Consider the following 25,790-nt stretch of genomic DNA (forward strand, 5'->3'; position numbering starts at 1 on the left):
TCCTCACCACCCAGACAATGCTCTTTTCTCGCTGCTGCCATCAGGTAAAAGGTACAAGAGCCTCAAGATTTGCACCACCAGCTTCAAGAACAGTTATTACCCCTCAACTATCAGTCTCTAGGACAAAAGGTGATAGCTACATTCATTTAAGGACTCTGTTATATTGATAGATGTTATATTATTATTCTATGCTCAGTATTTATTGCTATTTATTTATATTTGCATTTACACAGTTTAGTTTACAGTTTTTGATGTTTACAGTGACTGTTCTATAGATTTGCTAAGTATGCCTGCAGAAAAAGAATCTTAGGGTTAGATGCGTCTCCGCCGCATCTGCTCTCAGGATGAGGCTTTTCATTCCAGGACGAAGGAGATGTCTTCCTTTTTTAAAGAAAGGGGTTTCCCTTCTTCCACCATCAACTCTGCTCTCAAACGCATCTCTCCCATTTCCCACACATCTGCCCTCACCCCATCTGCCTGCCACCCCACTTGGGACAGGGTTCCCCTTGTCCTTACCTAACATCCCACCAGCCTCCAGGTCCAATGTATAATTCTCTGTAACTTCCGCCACCTCCAACGGGATCCCACTACCAAGCACATCTTTCCCTCCCCCCCGCCTTTCTGCTTTCCGCAGAGATCACTCTCTACACGACTCCCTTGTCCACTCATTCCCCCCCATCCCTTCCCACCGATCTCCCTCCTGGCACTTATCCTTGCAAGTGGAACAAGTGGTACACCTGCCCTTACACTTCCTCCCTCACCACCATTCAGGGCCCCAGACAGTCCTTCCAGGTGAGGCGACACTTCACCTGTGAGTCGGCTGGTGTGGTATACTGCGTCCGGTGCTCCCGGTGTGGCCTTTTATATATTGGTGAGACCCGACACAGACTGGGAGACTGTTTCACTGAACACCTACGCTCTGTCCGCCAGAGAAAGCAGGATCACCCAGTGGCCACACATTTTAATTCCACGTCCCATTCCCATTCTGATATGTCTATCCATGGCCTCCTCTACTGTCAAGATGAAGCCACACTCAGGTTGGAGGAACAATACCTTATATACCAGCTGGGTAGCCTCCAACCTGATGGCATGAACATTGACTTCTCTAACTTCCGTTAATGCCCCTCCTCCCCTTCTTACCCCATCCCTGACGTATTTAGTTGTTTGCCTGTTCTCCATCTCCCTCTGGTGCTTCCCCCACCCCCCTTTCTCCTGAGCCTTCCCGTCCCATGATCCTTCCCCTTCTCCAGCTCCGTATCACCTTTCTGGCTCTCAGCTTCATCCCACCCCCTCCGGTCTTCTCCTATCATTTCGCATTTCCCCCTCCCCCCACTACTTTCAAATCTCTTACTATCTTTCCTTTCAGTTAGTCCTGATGAAGGGTCTCGGCCCGAAACGTCGACAGTGCTTCTCCTTATAGATGCTGCCTGGCCTGCTGTGTTCCACCAGCATTTTGTGTGTGTTCTTGGGTTCTATGTGGTGACATGTATGTACTCTGATAATAAATTTTATTTTGAAGTTTGACTTATTATCCCTCTCAACCCCATTCTCCTGCCTTCTCCCAGTAACATTTGACACCTTGATTAATCAAGAATCTAATAACATTCACTTTAAATATACCCAATGACTTGGCCTCCACAGCCATCTGTGGCAATGAATTCCACAGATTCACCACCCTCTGGCTAAAGAAATTCCTCCTCATCTCTGTTCTAAAGGGACATCCTTCAGTTCTGAGGCTATACCCTCTGGTCTTAGACTTCCCCACTATAGGAAACATCCCCTCCATGTCCATTCTATCCATGCTTTTCAATGTTCAATAGGATTCAATGAGATCCCCCTCACTCTTCACTCCTTATTCGCTATCTCTTTTATTCCTAAGATCATTCTTGTGAATGATCTTCTCAGAACCAAAATCTTTTTTCATTGCTACATACAGCCATACTGCACAGGAACAGGCTCTCTTCAGACCTATGTCTGTGACCGTCAAGTAAATGAGCAGAATAGTAATTTGTGTGTGTTACTCTGGATTTCCAAAATCAGCATAAGCTCTTGTGTTTATTGTTGCGTTTTTAATACAGGGGTCACAAACCTGTTTTGCACCACAGACCGGTTTAATATTGACAATATTCTTGCGGACTGGCCGACGGGGGGGCAGGGTGTTGTGGGGGTGTTAATCACGACCAGAATATAAGTGATAACTCAACTATAAGTCACTTATAAGTGGCTAATACACTCAATTTTGTTTTTAAAAGGGTTTATCTAACGAATTTAATATTAAACACACAGCGCATATTTTCCTTGCATGAATATAGTGATAAGTCAATTATAACTCACTTATAAGTCAATAGCATCATAACATTTTAAGTAACGTTTGGATATTAAACACACAGCGCATATTTTCCTCATATGAACATATAAAATCATTGCAACACACCAGTGAGAGGACAAGGTAAGGGCTGGAGGTCCCTGTACCTGGGCTGCAGCGGTCGCAGTCCGGAGAGAACGACTGACCGAGCGAGGAGTGCGACAGGGTGCGTGCCCGCCCTCCTTGTAGGTAGGTAGGATCTATCGGCTGACAAAAGTTTGGCTCGAGGGATGACTTTCAGTAGATCACAGCGAGGTAGCTTCTCTGCTACTTAAGAAACTCTGAGCCTGAATTAGGTCGTCTGCAAATATTTTAGCACCGGGTTCCCCACAAACATTTGGTGTGCTAAACAGGTTTAGAGGCGGTGCTGTCCGTGCTCCAGGCCAGTAACGATGGCACTTCTTGCCAGCTGCACGAGGTGGCCGGTTACCAGAGGCCAACCAGTGATCCCTGGCGCTAGGGTATCACTGTGTTTAGGCGACTGATGACCTCGCGTGGGTAATGACTTCGCGTGCGTAGTGACCTCGTGTGCGTTCAAGTTCAACAGTGGGTGTGACAGGGAACGAGGAAAGCTGCAGCTGACTCATATAGTTTCCTCGTAGCCCGGTAGCACATGCTTTGCGGCCCAGTGGTTGGGGACCACTGATTTAATACATCAGCAATATTTGAGTAATATTGTAAATATATTGTTTAATTAAGCATTCTTTGTTTAAATAGTTCATAATGGTTATATGTACAAAGTACACAAATTACATATATCATCACACCACTGCATCGTGCATATGCTTGTCACTGAAAGGAAAAACGAAGTTAGACATGTTATCTCTTGTTTTCCCAAGCTCCCTTGTTTTCCTTTTGATTAGTTTTAAGTTTTGGAGTTGCAGGACATAACAGTGGTGATCAGGAAGATTTAAAATGAACTTGAGTCGACTACCTACCTGTTGAAGGGCAGCGAGATGTTAGAGTTTAAAAAAAAAGAGCAGCATGCTTTCTTTGCAAGAGAAGACATACACATTTTTTAAAAGCCAGGAAATGGATGAAATTCATGGATTCATAAACAGTGAGTACCAGGTGATAATAATCATAAATTTTAAAAGAGCAGAAATGGCTGGCTACATTGGAAAAAGTATGTTGGGCAGACAAAAATAAATGGATTGCACAGGGAAGAGAAAAAGATAAGTTGCAGTTTTAATCTGTTAATGAAAAATCTGATAATGATGAGAATGGCACAGGACCAGATAGCCTTGAGATTTACAATGTGAAAACTAACATGAGACAAGCAATATGGCTTACCAGGAGTGAATGACAAATCAATTAAAATGGGATTGGATACACACTGGCTAAGCTGTTTCAGTCATTGCACAAAATGAGTTTGAATGGCATTTCAAAGATACTGAACTGAAGCCTGTAGATATCCAACTCAGAACAGATACTGGAAAAAAGGTAACTCCTGTGGGAATGACATTTGTGACAGTGAAATACAACCAATAAGCCACATTGGGCTTGTATGTGATTAAAAAAATAAGGAGGACCAGCATTGTGGGATCATGAGTGGCTGAGACAACTATAACTTGCTTAGAGATCCATCCACTATTTGCATGCCATATCCCCTATAATAGAGTCAACTGAAAGTAAATTAAGAAAGGTACTGGATGATGCCACAACTGTCTCCGTGCCGAACACCATGACCCAATCCCCAACAGAGGACAAACAGGTGCTGGTGCCAACCCTCTGTGCCTCTGATTGGAAACCATATTCAATCCAGAAAGGATCCTGCTGCTCTGAGGAAGCGTGAGCGTGACAAAAGCAGTGGGGAATTTTGTAGGGAACATATCTGAGGAAGCTTCCGATATGTTCATCAGACAGTTACTTGCAAAATGTGGCTTGGTTTTAAGCTGGAAGAGAATTCAAGGAGCTTTAAGAAAATTGCATGCAATCGGCTTTTGTGAGTTGGGGTGGCAGGCTGGAGATACGTCACTACCAAAGGAAGTGTAAGACACTCCTTCCCTCTACTAGCCTGCAGGTCTCCCTTGGGCAAGGTGTAGCATCTGCTTAGCCCTCTGATTAGGGTCATGTGAAGCCATGGGAGCAGGTAGTGGATGTTCATATGAGCAGTTGGTGCAGATCACACGTCGTGGTTATGCCATCACTGATACCAGGCAGACAATCTCTGAAGAGTATTGATAATGGCTGGAGTCACCCGTCTTGTAAAGACACTGCCCAGAAGAAGGCAACAGCAAGCCACTTCTGTAGAAAAATTTGCCAAGAACAATCATGGTCAATGAGACCATGATTATACGACATGGCACATAATGATGATTAGTATAAATAACTAGAATCTATTCTGCGGGCATTAAGGTTATTGCATAAACTTCACGAGGAAAGCTAAAAACTGCTTGTAAAAGTAAATGCAAAGACCAAAGCCCAGTTGGATGAATGGAAGGCCAAAAAGAAAGGAATCAATGGAGATGCAAAAATAGATTAATCAGATGATGCATAAACTCTTGTGCGCCATATACACAGGGAAAGCACTACAGCCTTTCTCATCAGATGATGTTGCAGATCAGGAAACCAAGGGGAAACACTAGATCGTAAAGGGAGAAATAGAAGGATTCTGTCCTCCAGTGAATGGAATACACCTTCCCAAGATCAAGATGGAAAAGTAGAAGAAAAAGGAGGATGAAATACTGTAAGTGCTGTGGAAATGGAAGGGGATAAACAAGACCCAATTTCTCGAGAAATTAGCAAATTCAGAGATACTCACATGAAACTAGAAGAAAAAGGAAGGCAAGAAAAAGAAAGACAAGAAGTTGAAAAGGAAAGAAGAGATAAAAAGAATGAGTGAACTAAAGAAAGGTGTGAAAGAGAGAAGAAATATGAAAAAAGGGATTGAGAGTGGAATAAAGAGAGAGAGAAGCTGGGACTGGGAGAAAAGCAAGGATCGAATAGATACAGAGAGACTAACCAAGAAAAGTGTCCAGAGCTGTCAAAACCACTTCCTGTAGTCTCAGACCATATATGTATAATACCAGACAACAGGGTGACCCGTTGGAGCACCCTTTGAGAGAATTGAAATAGAGCTGCCCTGCCCCTTTGCTCCGCTCGGTGTCGCTGCTGAGGCTGGCCGTGCGCATGCGTCGTGGTGTCGCGTCCCGATTTCCATGATGGTGGATCGGTTCTCGGGTGAAAGCAGGGCTGTTGATTTTGGCAAATGAGCAATTTTATACGAATATATAACCCTGAACTTTGCCTGCATTCTGTAAGTTAGCGCATTTTAAGTCAATTTAGCCAAAAAAAAGTGCCGCTGTAATGCACCGTTTGCGCTAATTGGAGGTCACAAACAGACAAACAGAGCATGAGAGTTTTAGTAGTATATAGATATATATATAGTGGCAAGTATTTTGTCCACAATGAGACGAGAAGAGCTCGTTTATCACAACTGCCATTTTTATTGCGATAAGCACTATAACAGACAGAGCACAACAGCTCAGTGAGAACGAATGCAGTCACATATAGACGGAGGAGGTGATTATAACACACCCTGTTTACATCCAGGGTGGTACATAAACACACAAGCGAGCAACTGTATAACCCAAGCAAAAAAAATGTCACCATAACTCTTCTGAACATGCACACCACGATTGCATCTTAAAATAAGAACAATAAGTAGTGCTGGCTGTTAGGAATGCTCGGGCTAGCTGTTGACCACACCCCTGGAGCACCACACTATATACATATAAGTTGAGATGTATTGGAGTTTATAAATAATCAGGAAGGAGTGTGGTGTGTACTTAACATATCAGTAACATTTGAGTAATACTGTAAATATATTGTTTGATTAAGCATTCTTTGTTGTTTAAATAGTTCATTATGGTTATATGTATGAAGAACGTGAATGGCATATGTCATCACGCCACTGCGTCATATTTGCGCACATTGCTTAAAGTAAAAACAAAATTAGACTCACATTTGGACTTCCTTGTTTTTCTTCCAATTTTTTTTATGTTTTGGAGTTACAAAACATAACATTTATGATTTATTCTTGGTTTGAGTTCAGTATGATTGTGATATTATCCCATTACAGGAAGGATGTAGAGATTTATCAGGATGCTGCTGACTTTGGAGTAGGTCAGAAAAGACATATCAGGACACTGCCTGACTTCCACTTTCAGGATGTTCTGGGTTTTAGCCCCTTCCTTTCCAGTCCTAATGAAGGGTCTTGGACCAAAATGCTGATTGCTTATTCCCCTCCATACATGCTGCCTGACTTGCTGAGTTCATCCAGCATTTTGTGTGTGTTCCCTGGTTCTAAAATAAGGGTTGACTTGCTTCCCTTCCACTTTGTTATTGAGTTTTTTTAAATGTCCCTAATGCATCTGCCACTAGCAACACCCCTGGCAAGGCATTCAACACGGCTACTACTCTCTGTGTAGAAAATGGAACTCTGTCACCCCCCATATACCTTCCTCCAATCACCTTCAAATCATGGTCCCTCATATTAGCAATTTCTGTCCTGGGAAAAAGTCTTTGGCTTTATACCCTATCTATGTCTCTTATCATTTTGGATGCCTCTATAAATATTATACATCATTCTTTGCTCCAAAGAGAAAGGCCTAGCTCGCTCAACCTATCTTCATGTGATATGCCCTCTAATCCAGGCAGCATCCTGGTAAATTTCCTTTGCACCTTCTCTTAGTTTTAATCAGAAGGAGCTTATATGTTCTCCCTGTGACCATGTGGGTTTCTTCCAGATATTCCAGTTTCCATTTCACATTCTGATACCTCTCCTCCACCCTTTTCTCCCATGGTCCCTCCATTGTCCTCTCCTATCAGATTTCTTCTTCTTTAGCTCTTTATCTCTTTCAACCTATCACCTTCCAGCTTCTTATTTCACTCCCCATTCTCCACCCACCATTCCCCTCACCTGGTTTCACCTATCATCTACCATCTTTTATTCCTTCCCATCACCCCCCCCCCCCACCTTCTTGTTCTGGCTTCTACCCACTTCCTTTCTAGTCCTGATGAAGCATCTTGGCCTGGAATGTTGACTGCTTAATCCTCTCCGTAGATGCTAACTGACTTGCTGAGTTCCTCCAGCATTTTGTGTGTGTTGCTCTAGATTTCCAGCATCTGCAGAATCTCGTGTCTATGATTTGCTGCTCCATTTCCTCCTACATTACAAACCCATATGGGTTAGTAGGTTAATTGGGCGGTGTGGGCTCATTGTTCCGCAAGGGCCTGTTACCGTTTCTGTACCTCTAAATAAGTAACAAACCAAAGGCTCACCTGGTGATGCTGCTCTTACCTGGGTGGAACTGATGGAGGCAGTGGCAGCCATACAGGTGGGCAGTGATGGACGGCTGAGGTGCATCATGTGGGGGGCACGGTGATGTGGGAGGATGTTGGATGAGAGAGGAGTGCTGCAGCCAACTCCTAAAACGCCACCACTGAGCGACAGTGGCATCTCCTTATTTGCATAGATACCTAGCAGGCAGACAGAAGCACCAGAGGTTGATATTTGGGATCAGCGACAGAACAGAACCCATACAGAAGTACAACACAGATATCAATGCTAAGGTATGGTTCCACCATGATCAACTCAATTACAACAGGGTGGACAGCTGTCAATTAACTTAGGAGGTGGTGCATGTTAAGGAGTATTTTGGAACTATGTGAATTATAGCAGATACTAATTCAAGCAAGAACTAGTTTTCAGTTCTTAATATAAATTGCAAATTGCAAGCAGTAAATTCAACTTTAAAACACACCTTTGCAAATAAACAATACTGTCTGTGGAGCACAGACTGGCCCACAGACTAAGAGATATTGTTTGCAAAATGATGACCATGAGACGTTCACATATGCATTGGTCAAATATTAAGACAATGGGGTTGAGTAAATTGGCCTGCATCAATCCAAGTAATTATGGATTTAAGTAACTTGCACCATTGTAACAAGTTACAGACCAGACTGATACTATCACTTATCACATCAAAAAGTGGATCTATCAAGAGTTGGGAAATTTGTGTACTCAGACAGTCAGCTCTCACAGCACGAATCTTGGGCATTTGCTTCTCTGTCTTTGAAAACTTTAAACACTCTGTGTCAATTAGTTTGTCCCAACAAAGGTATTTGAACATTCAGAGGTGTCTCCCTCTGTACAGATATAATTCAAATGAAGAATTGTCAACCTAAAATATTGAAGTAAACAATGTCACTGTAATTATTGAAATTGTATTGAATCACCTACCTTTGACTTTAAGGGTATAAAAATGTGATATATTTTTGAGTCTGTGAGACTACCAAGTGTATGTCAATAAGAATACTTGCTTGTTGTGCTGAATAAAGACTTTTATATCACCAGCTTCAGTGTCTCTACGGTCACTTCAATCACAGTCACCACTGTGTGGTCGTGGCTGGCCTTGAGTGCAGATGGTTTCGTTATATGAGGTTATAGAAGTGGTGAGGGGAGGGTGGTCACTATCCTGAAGGAAGTCTCTGCCCTGCACTCATCTCTATTGGGACTGGCTGCTTAGTTCTGTTCGTGGTGCAAATTTACAGTAGCCATTTAACCTACCAAACTGCACGTTGTTGAGATGTGGTAGGAGCTCAGAGCATCCATATGGTCTGCAAACTCCACACAGTCAGCACCAGAGGTCAAGATTGAATCCAGATTGACAGCTGTGTGGTATTTTTTTTTTTTACCAGCCTGCCATGGTACTGTCCTATCAGGAAATGTGGGATCGATCTCATGCTGTGGAGTTGGGTGGGCGAAGGTTCCTACATTTGTTTTTTACCATCAGGTAGGAGGTACAGAAGTGTTAGGTCCAACAACACCTGGTTCAGGGACAGTTAATACAACCATCAGGCTCTTGGATCAGCGTGGATAACTTCACTCACCACTACTCAGAACTCATGCAACCTACAATCACTTTCAATGACTTTGTGCAATCACAGAGAAATACAGCACAGAAACAGGCCCTTCGGCCCAACCTGTCCATACTAACCAAGGTGCCCACCTAAACTATTCCCATTTCCCCCCATTTAAAGATTAGAGATCTTTAAAGATTATCTTTATTGGTAACAAGTGCAACAAAACATACAGTGAGATGCACTGTTCGGGTTAACGGCCAACACAGTCTGAGGATGTGCTGGGGCAGCCCAAAAGTGTTACCATGCTTCTGGTGCCAACAACTCACTAACTCTAAGCAACACATCTTTGGATTGTGGTAGGTAACTGGAGCACCAGTAGGAAACTCACGTGGTCACAGGAGAATGTACAAACTCTTCACAAACTGTGGGAATTGAACCTCAAGTTCTGGCACTGTTACGCAGAAGGCAATTATTTTCTAATTACACTCAGGTTCCACTTGAGCTGTCCTAGATATTGTTCCAGGATCAGGTCATGAATCGAGGTGGGCTAAGGGCTGGTTCTGGGTCAAGCTGCAAAGTACTACGTGGCATACAGGAGCTGTGCGAGTAGCGAGTGTCAGTGCCCCAGGTTAGACTGAGTTGTGGGCATGCTGCCCCTTTTCCTGACTCCACCTATCTTCCACCTACCCACACACCCAGCACAATCAACACCGCACACTTGCCATTTTCCAAGGTGTCCCTCACCTGGATTGGGTCCTTTACATAAGCTCCACAACTTGGTCACACGGCAACTGGCCTATACTGCCAGTGATCTACCACGGCCTATGGAGTAACAGAGTGTCTCTGTACTTTCAGTCCTCCACTAACCTCCCCCTACCCACCAACCACTGAGCCCAGCAACAGAGATTAGTTCTTCTGCTTGACATCTGAATGCCTGGCTGTAAACCAAGAGCAATGACCCTCCACACTGTGCACAGGACAGTTATCTCGCACAGAAACAAACCACATATCTTATAGCCATCACACAAATAGGCAAAACCATTTAAAACAGGTTGGATAGCACCCACTTCATGCTGTAAACACACATAAACCTTCACTAATGGAGAAAACATGTAAGCAGTTTGCCTGTAAAGTTTGCCACCAAGCTCCAAACACACTGCTGGGGAACATATGTGATATGGAAATTGACCTGTGGTGGACAGGAAGGCTCCAGAGTGGGTAGTCCCAACTGTCCAATGCACCACCGGCACCAGCCTACCTGCCATCAAGGACTGCGCAGGAGTCTTAGGCACATGTAAAAACTTCTGTAAAACAAAGATGCTTTCAAAAATAATGAAGTGAAAAGATTTTAAATATCAAAATAAAATACTATAAAGAGCAGTAAACACTTAATAAAACTAAATCAAATCAATATTTGGTGTGACTACCCTTTGCCTTAAATCTGCATCAATTCTCTTAAGTGCAGTTTTATAATAAAATTGGCTGGTAGGTTGTCCCAAGCATCCTTCTGCAGACTTTGGCTGTCTCACTTGCTTCAGTCTCTCCAGGCCAGACAGCCTCGATGATGTTGAGATCAGGGGTCTGTGGACGTCATACCATCTGTTGCAAAACTCCTTGTTCTTCTTTTCACTGAAGATATTTCTTTATGACCTTGACCGTATGTTTTGGGTCATTGTCCTGCTGCAGAATGACATTGGGACAGATCAAACACCTCACTGCTGGTATTGTGTGATGGATGAGAAACTGCTTGTACTTTTCAGTATTGAGGATTCCATTAATTCTGACTAGATCACCAACTCCATTTGCAGAAATGCAGCCCCAAACCTGCAGGGACCCTCCATCGTAATTCCCTGTTGGCTGCAAACACTCATCCATGTAGCGCTCTCCAGCTCTTCTAAAGACAAACTGCTGTCTGTTTGAGCCAAAAATTTCAAATTTTGACTTGTTAGTCCAGAGTACTTGCTGCCATTGTTCAACACCCCAGTCCTTGTGTTTTTATGCATAGGTGAGTCTCTTGGCTTTGTTTCCACTTTGGAGGAATTGTCTTTGGTAGCAATTCTTTCATGAAGACCACTTCTGACAAGACTTCTCCGGACTGTAGAGGGATGTGTTTGGATTCCAGTGGTTTCTGTGAGTTCAGAGCTGATGGCAGTTCTGGTCTTCCAATTTAGAAGGGACGTCAGTTTGATGTATCTCTCGTCTGCTGAATTCAGGTTCGGTGGCCGACCACTGCATTTCTGATCCTCAACCATTCCCGTTTCTTTGTGCTTCGTCAGAACAGCTTTGACAGCACATCTTGAAACTCCTGTCTGCTGTGAAATTTCTGCTTGGGAAAAACCTTGCTGATGCAGGATGACCACCTTGTGTCTTGTTGCTATGTTATGCTCAATCTTGCCATGGTGTAAAAATTGATGATTTGAAGGTCAAACATCTGCCACACCCTCACCTTTTAGTTTGGTTGTCCTTTGCCCAGTTTGATTCCTTCTACACCCATTTCTATTCCAGTTAATCAGTTTAATTCATTCAACTCATTATGTCATTGATCATTAGCATCCTGTTTGTTACCTTTGTTTAATGCTGCACTGGGCTGTATACCTACAAAGTAAGCAAGTTTTTATTTGAAAAGTCATCTTTTACTTAATATGTTACTTTTTTAACAAAATACAAACAATTCTCTGTAACATTTAATTTTTTTGGTAAATGAACGTTTGGAAATCTAAAATTTGCCCTTTTCTGCTGACACACTAATGCAGAAGATAAAAAATAAACATCTAAAACAAAAATTATATGAAAAATCCAGGGTGCCTCACACTTTTGCAAAGTACTGTACATTCATACAAAGGTGCTGGAAAAGGGCCAGCAACATCAAGAAGATTCACACCCACCCTACTTATGGACTGTTAATCCCACTCACATCACAGAAGAGACTATGCAGCATCCACGTCAGGGCCACTAGACTCAAAAACAGTTAGTTCCCCCAAGCCATCAGTCTGATGAACACCTCCACCTACTAGCCCACCCCACTATCCCCCACCATTTTATGTATTTATGTCACTTTATTTACATACAATTAGTCTTTGTCTATGACCTAATTTTATGCATATACTGCCATATTTTACGGTTACTTGTACACTGTGCTTTATAAAATTGCTTTTATATTTATATTTATTGTGTTTTTATACTGCATTGGATATGGAGAGACAATAATTTTGTTCTCCTTTACACTCGGGTACCAAAGATTGACAATAAACAATCTTAAGTCTTGAATTTATGAATGGAGAACCCATACATCTCTATTACACACTGATTGTAATGCTCTCAACTATATCTTTAATGTCACACAGGCTTGTTTTATCCCTGTCGTTAACACAGAGGCAACCACATTATTGTCTGTAAACTGGCCTCTAGTATAATCCTAATTACACAGAATTGATAGGCCATTTGGCTCTACTGATAAAGGCTGGTTTTTGCTCCCACATTTCACTCCATTAGTGGAACTTTTTATTCCTCTTTTGGGTGGCATAGCAGTTAGTGTAATGATTTGCAGCGTCAGCTATTGGAATTCAATCCCCACTGCTGCTGTCTGTAAAGAGTTTGTACATCTCCATTTCACACCCCCTGCCCCCGCCCCCCATCTGGGTTCAGAATTCCCTGATAGGTTTATTAGTGAATGGCTTATTTACAGTGGCTTCCGGTTCATTGGGACCCTCGGACCAGTACATTTTGGCCCAGTTAAGCAGCTGCCCCAATTAGCTGAAGTATCATGGAAATAGTTAAAAGGCATAAAAAAGACAAAGTACCATTAAGTGAGTGATAAATTATGTATTTAAGTACAGAACAAATTAGAACACTACCAATGCTAGTGCAGTACCATAAAATGGTGTATTAGTTCCTAATAGTCATTGATGGAGGAATTCATCCAGTGTATGCTGCTTTGCTTAGGGTGTCCATAGTGGGGCAGCTCACTTACCTTTGGCCCTGCTGGACACTCAGTTCTCACCTGTAGCTTTAAGTAGCTGCATGCATGTGACAGCAGCTTCGACAAGTGGGCTAAACCTGGTGAGGATAACCAGTGGGCCTTATGCCCCAGTGAGATAGGGACATGCCTGTCCTAGCATGTGAAGTCAGCTCTGGCAGACTGGGTGGATGGATAGATAGATAGATAGATAGATAGATAGATACTTTATTCATCCCCATGGGGAAATTCAACTTTTTTTTCCAATGTCCCATACAATGTCACATACATGAGATCAGCAGTGAGATCCAACGGCCAAGAAAGCTTCGTGGGGAGCGAAGGGCATGATACGACACATGGTTATGGTTATCCACTGCAACCAAAGAAGACCTCAGTTTGTGATGACTACTCACATCACTGGACATGGTCTTCCGAGGTTGAGAGAGTGGAATTGTCCAAGTGCACTTTAACAACTCACCTGCACAGGTTTCATTATCATCGTCAGATACAACAGGCAATCAACACACTGCTGTGCTCTTTTGATTGACTGTAAATGAACAAAATCAGCACAGACACCTAATGGATGCCTTCATACAATGCTGTCGATGACTGCATCCTCCAAATCTTCACTTTCATTGTAATGTCCAAGATAATTGCTGATACTTTCAAATTCTTCGTAATCCCTAACTTGCTGAAGTAGTGAAATCATTTCACTTTCACTCCTTGTCGTTTCTGGGATCTCTGAGCCTGAATGTTTGAAACCGCAGTGAGCAAAACAGTTCCAAATTATCTTCCTGCTTATTTCTCACTAACTATTGGTGACAAAAATCACTGCTTTTGAACACAAACACACATACCTGACACTATTTAAAAACTGTTCACTCTAAGCATGGTGTAATGTCTAATGACCACACAAGTTCATGCAACTGACACTAGTTAAAAACTGTTTGGCAACAGCCTCCCGTCCCAATTAAGCAGCATAGTGTCCAAAATAAACAAAGGGAATCCCGGCAAATTTCTTGATTAGTTGTTATTCTTTAAGAGTTGTCCCAAGTAAGTGGCTGCCCCAATTAACCAATGGACCAGTTAACTGTAATCCACTGTATTTATTTTATTAAGAGATACAGTAGTATGAAAGAGGCTCTTTCAACCCAATGAGCTTGTGCTCACCAATCCATCCATGTGATCAATTAACCTACACACCCATATGTCATTGGAATGTGGGAGGAAACCCAGAGTTATGGGGAGAATATACAAACTCCATACAGACAGCAGCAGGAATTGAACATGGGTTGCTAGCATTGTAATAGCTTTATGATAACCGCTATGCTGCCATGTTTTACTTTCCTTAAAACCAAATGGTGTGTTGCCATTAATGTGGCCCTCTAGGGTGGTACACAACTTCAATAATTGAGAGGTTTCCTCTCCCTTCCCCTTCCAGTAGTGGAAGAACATAAAACATAGAATGTTACATCATGGTACAGGCCCTTCGGCCCACAATGTTGTGCCTTCCTTTTATCCTACTCTAAGGTCAATCTAACACTTACCTACTACATAACCCCCATTATTCTGTCATCTAAGAGTTTCTTAAATGCCACTAATGTATCTGCATCAACCACCAGCCCTGGCAGGATGTTCCATGTACCTACCACTTTCTGTGTAAAGAACTTGCTTCTGACATCCCCCTATACTTTCCTGCAATCACCTTAAAATTATACCCTAATTTATTAGCCATTTCTGGGCTGGGAAAATGTCTCTGGCTGTCTACTCAATCTATGCCTCTTACATCCTGTACACCTCTATGAAGTCATTTCTCCTCCTCTCCAAAGAGCAAAGTCCTAGTTTGCTCAATGTATCTTCATAAAACACACACTTTAATCCAGGCAGCACCCTGGTAAATCTCTTATGCACCCTCTCTAAAACTTCCACATCCTTCCTATAATCAGGTGACCAGAACTGAACACAATACTCCAATTGTGGTCTAATTAGGGTTTTACAGAGCTGCAACATTACCTTGTGCCTATTCAACTCAATCCCTAACTAATGAAGGCCATCACACCATATGACCACCATACTGTGGTCCTTCCCCAATGAGTCCTTGTGGTGGCTGCAGCAAGCTTCAGTGTGTCCCTCAGCACGTACTCCTGCAATTGGAACATGGCAGTCGGCAGTACTCTTCTACAGACCGGAATGCCCCTGTACAGTGCATGCAGTGAGCCAACACGTGCTTTGTACTGCTCTGGAGTTCTGGTGTGTGTGAGTCAATGCATTGTGCTGGGCTGTGCCTGCAGGTCATGTGTGCATAATATAGCTCCAAATCAATGCCACTGCACAAGTCTCTCCGTGTATCAGCTTGCTTTTCGTATGGGCCTCTGGGAGCAACTGTATAAACTTTGTAAATAATGCAACTGCAAGACCACTACAGGAATTGTGTTTTTGTTGGAATCCTCATGCAATTGTTCACATAAATACCATATGTATGATGGAATATACAGGCCATCTTACCTACAGCTATGTCAGTTAAGCCTTTAAAACTTCTCTCTAGCCAACTCTCAGCTATCCACAGTAAAAAAAAAACTCCCGTCTGTTCAGGTTCTCTGAGAGGAGTAGAGTGAGACAAAGAGGGAGGAGAGAGGGAGAGAGGGGGAAGGGGAGGAGGAGGTGAGAGAGAGAGACAAGGAGAGAAGAGTAGTGAAAGAAAGGGGGGGAGGGAGAGGGAGAGGGGGAGAGAGGGAGAGAGAGAGGGAGAGAGGGAGAGAGGGGGAGAGAGAGGGAGGGAGGGAGGGAGAGAGGGAGAGAGGGAGAGAGGGAGAGAGGGAGAGAGGGAGAGAGGGAGAGAGGGAGAGAGAGAGAGAGAGAGAGAGAGAGAGAGAGAGAGAGAGAGAGAGAGAGAGAGAGAGAGAGAATGAATCATACACAGCTGGCCAGAATGCATGCATGAGGAAACTTGGTTTTTCTCCCATTTCCAATATGATCCTTGGACATGAAAACATGAAAGTTTTCCAGCACAACTAAGCTCATCTTCAAGACCTCCTGTTGCATTAAGGACACTTTATCTTACAGACTCAGTAAGGAGAACGTAAACACAGAGAATCTCCATGTTGAGACCACAACATTATTCTACACAAGAGTTACCTTCATGACCACCCAACAGTGCTGAAAGGAGGGAGGATCACGGAAAGATGTGAATAAAAAGTTTAAAGGTCTTCCTCCATCAGTATGTGTGTTTTATTTATTTTATTTAAAGATATAGCGTTGCACAGGTCCTTCCGGCCCTTTGAGCTGTGCCGCCCAGCAACCCACCGATTTAACCTTACCCTAATCACAGGACAACTTACAATGACCAACCGGTACATCTTCAGACTGGGAAGAAACTGAAGCACCTGGAGGAAAGCCACATACACATGGGAAAGTACAAACTCTCTTACAGCGGACGCCAGAATTGAACTCCGATGCCCTGAGCTGTAATAGCGTTGCACTAACAGCTACACTTCCATCTGGATTTCCAGCATCTGCAGGATCTCTTGTGTTTGTAAAGTAAGGAAAAACAGTGAGGGGGAAGGGAAGAGAGTAAAGATCACTATTAAGGCTGAACTTCAGATTTGAGCACAGGGACTTCCTATGTGGTGACACCACACCCTTGAGAATGCCAGACTGTAAACCATTAAACTCACTCAAAATTAGCTGATGGGTGCTGAGGTGAAATGTGGCATCCATGCCTTGTGCTCTTTATTTTTGTTTAACAAAACTATAAAAGCTTATTCACTCATAAAATATACAAAATGCAAACATCAGGGATTATTTACAAGACAGTTAACAATTTCAAATTAAAATATTGTTACCACTATACATAAAACACTCAATTACCTGGGGGCACCGTTCCTGGAAATACTCCACTGTACCCATAAATGAACACATGCTCCCTCTCTAAGGACACCCAAGCTCAAATGTAACTGTGGAAGAGGTGCAGGCAGTTGGTTCGAGCAGAGCCCTCGACTGGCCGCTGCCTGGGCCCGTGAATGGCCATCCTGGCCAAGCCCAGGAGCAAGCCCACTGTAGATCCCTCAAGCGACCCACCCTCCCTCCATACTGGGTGACCATACATCAGGAGTGCAGGGCTGCAGTGTAACTAAAGCTTGAGGAACAGCCCCTTCAGATACTCGAACAGGGACAGTAACCTCTCACAGTTCATATAAACATGGTACACAGACTCCTCCCAGCCACAGAAAGGGCAGGTGGACAGGGTGTCAGTGAACCGGCTGAAAAATCTGTTGCATGGCACTGCCCGAGAAGCCAGAAACAGAGTACAAAGTAACATTTGAAATGGGTAGCATGATGAATATTGACCCTAGCTGCTACCTGTATTTGTGAACACTAGATCCTGTCAATATTAATTCAGTAGTTTCAGAAAGTGATAGCAAAGGGAGTTGAAGCAAACAGGGTACACACAGGCAGCAGAGGAACAGCATTATTTATTTATTAAAGTACGGGCTTTCATTCAGAACAGTTGGGTGTCCAGCCATTGAACCTGCAGTAACCTAGGTACAGGAATCCTAAACTTTCTGAGAGATCCACATGGAATCATGGGTTATTGACTCACAATCTACCTCAGTCTAATCTTGCACTTCATCATTTACCTGCACTCCACTTTTTTGGTAGCTTTTACACTTTATTCTGCATGGTTATTGTTTTAAACTTAATCTACCTCAGTACATTGTGTAATGATATGATCTGTATAAAAGAGAAATTAACTTTGTCACATGTACAGTACTGTGCAAAAGTCTTAAGCACATGTAAAAAACTCTGTAAAGTGAAGATGCTTTCAAAAATAATGAGATGAAGTTTCTTCATATCAAAAAAATTACCATAAAGAGCAGTAAACAGAAAAAAACAAAATCAAGTCAATATTTGGTGTGACCACTTAAAACTGCCTTTAAAATTGAATCAATTCTCTTCAGTACACTGTGGTGCAGTTTTATAAGAAAATCAGCTGGTAGGTTGTTCCGAGCATCTTGGAAAACTTGCCACAATTCTTCTGCAGACTTTGGCTGTCTCGCTTGCTTCTGTCTCTCCAGGTAATCCCAGACAGCTTTGATGTTGAAATCAGGGAGCTGTTCGGGCCATACCATCTAAAATCATATAAGCCTAAGACTTTTGTACAGTTCTGTACATCAAAACATTGAAACATACAGTGAAATGCGTCATTTGTGTCAACAACCAACAGAGTCCAAATATGTGCCCACAAGCATCGCCATGCTTCCAGCACCAAAGTAGCATGCCATCAACTTACTAACCCTTAATAATCTGTATGACTCTAGAATACGCACTGGGGCAGAAACTGAACTGCAATTACTGGTGCTGTAAAGTGTTACGCTAACTGCTATGCTGGTTTCATATCTTGGAAATGGTTACAGTTATAGCATCTCCTTTAGTTTGTGGGATCATTATGAGTGTAAATGATCATACATTATAGTAGTGGTGACACATTAACTCTTTGGTGATGGTGTTTTAGGCTGCCTGAGGTTATGTAGGGTGTTGTGGAAAGGCTTACCTGGTGGTTTTAGTGATAATTTTACAGTTTTAGACCACAAGACATCTCTAAGTTACAAGGTTGGAGGTTTAGTTCCAGTGACAGCTAGTACAACATTCATGTTACTACATCTTTTCTGAGTGTCCTTCAAGATGTATTAATCTGATGATTTAGCAGGAAACAATTTTGATTCTGAGTCAATGGATAAATATGAGTCTTATTTGCTACATGTACATTGAAACAAGGACTCTACATCTCATGTTCTCAATATTTATTGCTTATTTATTTGTTGTTATTATTTCTTTTTATCTCTTTTGTATTTGTAGTTTCTTGTCTTTTACTGTGGAGAGCATTCGAACTGGCTGCATCGCCGTCTGGTATGGCAGTGGGGGTACTACTCAGGATTGAAATAAGTTGCAGAGAATTGTGAATGCATGGGCACTAGACTCCCCAGCATCCAGTAATGCCTCAAAAAAGGCAACATCCATCATTAAAGACCCCCATCACCATTGCTATCATCAGGGAGGAGGTACTGGAGCCTGAAGGAACATACTCTCCGATTCAGGAATAGCTTCTTCCCATCTGCAATTAGATCTCTGAATGGACACTGAACCCATGAACACTACCTCACTACTGATTGTAATTCTCAGTTTTTATTATTATATATCGCAATGTACTGCTGCCACAAATCAACAAATTTCACAAGATATGCCAGTGATATTAAACCTGATTTTGATTCTGCTTTTAGTTGTTTATCTGTCCGACTGGATGTGATCTTTCATTGATCCTATTGCGTTTCTCGGATTTACTGAGTATGCCCGCAAGAAAATGAATCTCAAGAATATGGTGACATATATGTACTTTGATAATAAATTTACTTTGAACTTTGAAGTTTGAAATGCGCAGCTTGCGATGAATCAAATTAGTGAGGATTGTGCTGGGCAGCCTTCAGGCACCATCATAGCGTGTCCACTACTGACTAACCCTAACCCTACGTCTGTGGAAAGTGGGAGGCAATCGGAGCTCCCGGAGGACACCCATGCAGTCACAGGCATAACGAACAAACCTCCTACAGACAGCGGTAGGAATTGAACCCCAATCAGTAATCGCTAAGGCTATAATAACATTACACTAACTGCAACACTCCCAAGCCACTCTTATAGGCTTGAGTCCCCTTCAGAGACTTCAGTACATAATTCTGAGTGAAACTCCCAGAGGGGCAGCAGGGAAGCACTATATGGTCTATCCAATTAATGGTCTTTCCTGAAGAAAATAACTCATTTGTAGTATCATACATACATTCAGTGGCCACTCTATTATGTGCCACCTATATCTAATATATCTAATAATGTTCGTGGTCTTCTGCTGCTGTACACATCCACTTCATGGTTTGACTTGTGCATTCAAAGACGCTCTTCTGCACATCACTGTTGTAATGCACAGCTACTTGAGTAACTGTCGCCTTCCTGCCGGCTTTGATCAAGACATACAAGCAGAATTAGGCCATTCGGTCCATCAAGTCTGTACCACCATTCCATCATGGCTGATTTATTATCCCTCTCAACTCCATTCTCCTGCCTGCTCCCTGTAACTTTTGATGCCCTGACTAACCAAGAACCAATCAACCTTTGCTTTAAATATACTCTATGACTTGGCTTCCACAGCCACCCATGTAAATTAATCCACAGATTCATCACCCACGGCTATAAGAAATTCCATCTCATTTTTGTTCTAAATGAATGTCCCTCTATTTTTAGGCTGTGCCCTCTGGTCCCAGATTCATGCACTATAAAAAACATCCCCTCCATATCCACTCTGTCTCGGTCTTTCAATATTTGAGAGGTTTCAATGAGATCCCCCTTCATTCTATGAAACTTCAGCAAGTATAAACCCAGAGCCATCAAACACTCCTCATACATTAACCCTTCCATTCCTCTAAATTCTTGCCAAAGCCAGCACCTCTTTTCTTGGATAAGGGGCCCAAAATTGCTCATTATACTCCAATGCCTTCTAAAACCTCGGCACCACGTCGTTGCTGTTGTATTCTAATCCTCTCAAAATGAATGCTGACATTGCATTTGCCTTCTTTTTCACCGACTCAACCTGCAAGTTAACCTTTACTGAATCCTGACGTCCAAGTTGATTTGCACCTCCAATTTTAGAATTTTCTCTGCATTTTGAAAATAGTCCATACTTTTATTCCTTCTACCAAAATGCATGATCATACATTTACTTACACTATATTCCATCTACCAATTCTTTGTTCTTCTCCCAATCTGTCCAAGTCCTTGTACAGATTCCCTGCTTCCTCAACACTAGATGCCCCTCCACCTATCTTTGTATCATCTGCAAACTTGGCCAGTTCTGACATCCAAATCATTGACATATAACATGTAAAGTTGTCGTCCCAATACTGACCAGTATGGAGGCATCACGTCACAGGCAGCCAAACAGAATAGACCCCCCCCCCCCCCACTTAATTCCCACTCTTTGCCTCCTGCCATTCAGCCAATCTCTTTCATGCTAGTATCTTTCCTGTACATACCATGGGCTCCTAACTTGTTAAGCAGCCTCATTGCAGCACCTTGCCAAAGACGTCCTGAAAATCCAAATAAGCAACATCCACTGACTTTTCTTTGTCTATCCTGCCTGTTATTTCCTCAAAGAATTCAGATTTGTCTGGCAAGATTTCCCCTTAAGAAAACCATGCTGTCTTTGAAGAGCAAACACGAGGAAATCTGCAGATGCTGGAAATTCAAACAATACACACAAAGTGCTGGTGGAACACAGCAGGCCAGGCAGCATCTATAAGGAGAAGCACTGGCGACGTTTCGGGCCGAGACTCTTCGTCAGGACTGTCTTTGGCCTATTTTATCAGGTGCCTCCAAGTACCCCAAAACTTTATCCTTAATAATGGACGCCAACATCTTTCCAATCACTGAAATCAGGCTAACTGGCATTAATTTTCTTTCTTCTGCCTCCCTCCCTTCTTACACAGTGGAGTGACATTGGCAATTTTCCAGTCCTCCAGAACCATCCCAGAATCTAGCGATTCTTGATGGATCATTACTAATGCCTCCACAATCTCTTCAGCTACCTCTTTCAAGATGCTAGGGTGTAAACCATCTGGTTCAGGTGACTTATCTACCTTAGCCACACACACAAAATGCAGGGGGAAGTCAGCAGGCCAGGCAGCATCTACGGAAAAGAGTACAGTCGATGTTTTAGGCTGAGACCGCAGTGCTTGGATTTCCAGCATCTGCAGATCTTCTCTTGTTTGTGACTTATCTACCTTCAGACCTTACAGCTTCCCAAGTACATTCTCCTTAGTAACAGCAACTGCACTAACCTCTGCCCCCTGACACTCCTGAATTTCTGGCATACTGTTAGTGTTTTCCACAGTGAAGACCGATGCAAACTACTTATGAAGTAGATCCACCATTTATTTGTCCCCTATTATTACCTCTCTAGTGGTCCAATATCCACTCACCCCTCTCTTTGATATTATTGGTTAGTTTAGCTTCAGATTTCATCGTTTCTCTCCTTACGGCTTTTTCAGTTGCCTTCTGTTTGATTTTAAAAGCTTCCCAATCCTCTAACTTCCCACTAGTTTTTGCTATATTATATGCCCTCTCTTTGGCTTTTATGCTGTCTTTGAATACCCTTGTCAGCCACAGTTGTCTCATTCTGCCTTTCGAATACTTCTTCATCTTTGGGAAGTATCTATCCTGCACCTTTTGAATTTTGCCCAGAAACTCCAGCCATTGCTATTTTGCCGTCATCCCTGCTCGTATCCCCTTCCAATCAACTTTGCCCAGTTCTTTTCACATGCCTCTGTAATTCCTTTTACTCCACTGTAAATACTGACACATCTGACTTTATCTTCTCCCTCTCAAACTGCAGGGTGAATTCTATCATATTATGATCACTGGCTCTTAAGGGTTCCTTTACCTTAAGCTCCCTAATCAAAATTTCATTCATTACACAACACCCAATCCAGACTTGCCTTTCCCCTCGTGGGCTCAAACACAAGCTGCTCTGAAAAGCCATCTCATAGGCAATCTACAAATTCCCTCTCTTGAGATCCAGCACCAACCTGACTTTCCCAATCTATCTGCACATTTAAATCCCCTATGGCTATTGTAACATTGCCCTTATTGTGAGCTTTTTTGATTTCCCGTTGAAATTTACAGTATATCCCACATCCTGGCTGCATAATCGAGGGCTTATATATAACTCTAATCAGTTTCTTTTTAACCTTGCAGTTCATAATTCTACCCACAAGGATTTTACATCTTTCTCTCCTATGTCACCTCTTTCTAAGGATTTGATTTAATTTTTACTAGCAGAGCCACCCCACTCCCCTCTGCCTACCCGCCTGTCATTTTGATATAAGGTCCATTCTTGGATGTTAAGCTCCCAATGATCTTCTTTCAGCCACGTCTCAGTGATACCCATGTCATACCTGCCAATCTCTAACAATCCTATATCCATCACCCTTTTTGAGTTTGTCCCCAATGCAAACTGCAACTCATCCTACTGACTGCAATTGAGCCATCTCATCTGCCTATCCTTCCTCATAGTCTCACTACACAATGTATTGACTAGTATACACCTCCCTGTCCATCCTCACAGTTTTACTGCACACTGCATTGATTTGATTACCAACTGCACAACCCCCTGCCCTATCATTCCAGTTCCCATCCCCCGCCGACTTAGTTTAAACAGCTCTAGCAAACATGCCCACAAGGATATTGGTCTCCCTTGGGATCTGGTGTAACCCGTCCTTTATGTACAAGTCATACCTTCCCTATAAGAGATCCCACAGATCCAGAAATCTGAAATCCTGTTCCTTGCACCACTTCCTCAGCCACACATTCATCTGTACTTTCATCCTATTTCTGCCCTGACTAGCACGTGGCACTCGGAAAAATACAGAGATTATTACCTTGGAGGTCCGTCTCTCAGCCCCTTCCCTAACTCCCTATACTCACTGCACAGGACCTCTTCCCCCTTTCTACCTATGTCATTGTGCCAATGTGCACCATGATCTCTGGCACAATCACCCTCCCTCTTCAGAATATTCTGCAACTGCTCTGAGACATCCTGAACCATAGCAGCTGGGAGGCAATGCATCATCCTTGCTTCTTTCACTGCCACAGAATCTGCTGTCTGTCCCCATAACTATCGAGTCCCCTATCACTACCACTCTGCCTGACTTTACCCTTCCCTGCTGAGCCTTGGAGCTGGCCACAGTGCCACTGGCCTGTCTGCGGCTGTTCCCTGATAGGTCATCCGCCTTCCCAGCAGTATTCAAAGCTTGGACCTGTCTGGCCATTCTCCTCTGATCTCTCTCATTACAAAGGTAATTTGCAACATTCTCTGTAAAGTCTAGAGACTGTTGTGCTTGAAAATTGCAGGAGATCAGCAGTTTCTGAGATACTCAAACCACCCCGTCTGGCACCAACAATCATTCCACTGTCAAAGTTCATTAGATCACATTTCTTTCCCCATTCTGATGTTCAGTCTGAACAACAACTGAACCTCTTGACCATGTCTGCATATTTTTATGCTTTGAGTTGCTGCCATATGATTGGTTGATTAGATATTTTCATTATTGAGCAGGTGTACAGGTGTACCTAATAAAGTGGCCACTGAGTGTATTGGTACAATATGGTGCTTCCCTCATCTAGACCAGTCAACCCACATCCTTGGATCCAACATATACTTTCACATATTCCCCCTACACACTAACACCTGGGTCCCAGATTGATCCCCCAACACAGACCACTCAGCTCTCAATCCCTTACCCCTACCATTCTACTACATTACTATACACTTATATTGGGTTTCTGGGCATCCTCTCCCCACGTAGGCCAGGGAACACACACCACTGCTGACCTCACATATACTTATGTACGTACCTTCTGCACACTTACCTGGGTGCTAGGTAGCCTCCTCAACACAAATTACCTCAAATGACACCCCCTTTCATCCTGACATAGTTATGTAACAACATGGTGCCCTCAAGCACCTACCCCCACAAAGTCTGTGCAGCACATATCCCCTCTGATCCCACATATATTTCTGGACATTCCACCTCCTCTCTACCTCCCACACACTTACATTCTGGTCCATACTTACTTATAAGAAAATAAGATAGGAGCAGAATTAAGCCATTCAGTCATGACTGATTTATTGTCCCTCTCAACCCCATTCTCCTGCTTTCTCTCAGTAATCTTTCAGGCCTTTACTAATCATGAATCTATCAACCTCCACTTTAAATAGACCCAATTTGGCCTCCTCAACTGTCTGTGGCAATGAAATCTACAGATTTACCACTTCTGGCTAATAAAATACCTCATCTCTGTTCTAAATGGATGTCCCTCTATTTGGAGGCTGTGGCCTCTAGTCCTAGATATCCCTACAATAGGAAACATCCTCTCCATATCCAATCTATCTAGGCCTGTCAATATTTGATAGGTTTCAATGAGATTTTACCCCCCCTCCCCCATTCTTCTAAACTCTAGCGAGTCCTGACTCAGAACCATCAAACACTCTTCATAAGTTGACCTTTCATTCTAGGGATCGTTCTTGTGAACTTCTTCAGGACCCTTGACAATGCCTTTCATAGACATGGACCCCAAAACTGATCACAATACCCCAGATGCGGTCTTGATGAATGCCTTATGCAATCTCAGCTACATCTGAAATTACGCCCCAACTAACTGGGAGCTACTCCCCCAAATCCTAAGCATCTCCTACTCAAATCAACAACCCCTTACGTAAGTATGTCTAATGAACACCTAGACTAGCTTACACCCCCAGCAGCCCTGACCAACACCCCCATTCCAAACCTATCCAACTCCTCCATACAATTCTTAATTCCATCTTCTCCATCCCAAGGAAGAATCTTTAGGGTGAGATGTGGTAGGTCTTTAAAGAGCAGATACCAACAATGGCAGATCAGCACACTGAGATAGGTTAGAATTATTTATCTTTCTGCAGGGGATAACATATTTCTTCAGATGGGTTCACTGCTGGATTTATTTAAGTAGAATAAACAC

At 42.9% G+C, this 25,790-nt stretch overlaps 1 protein-coding gene across 6 annotated transcripts in view; it reads right to left on the bottom strand.

Moving 5' to 3' along the window:
- Positions 1-25,790, bottom strand: part of LOC140741499 (protein AF-10-like) — a 335,405-nt gene that overhangs the window by 70,950 nt on the left and 238,665 nt on the right. For all 6 annotated transcript variants that reach the window (XM_073071775.1, XM_073071770.1, XM_073071771.1 and 3 more), the window contains one exon: positions 7,671-7,849. In XM_073071775.1, the coding sequence (XP_072927876.1) occupies positions 7,671-7,849 (179 nt within the window). The remainder of the gene's footprint in view (positions 1-7,670; positions 7,850-25,790) is intronic.

The sequence above is a fragment of the Hemitrygon akajei genome, chromosome 18 (assembly GCF_048418815.1).
Source record: "Hemitrygon akajei chromosome 18, sHemAka1.3, whole genome shotgun sequence".
NCBI classification, from domain to species: Eukaryota; Metazoa; Chordata; class Chondrichthyes; order Myliobatiformes; family Dasyatidae; genus Hemitrygon; species Hemitrygon akajei.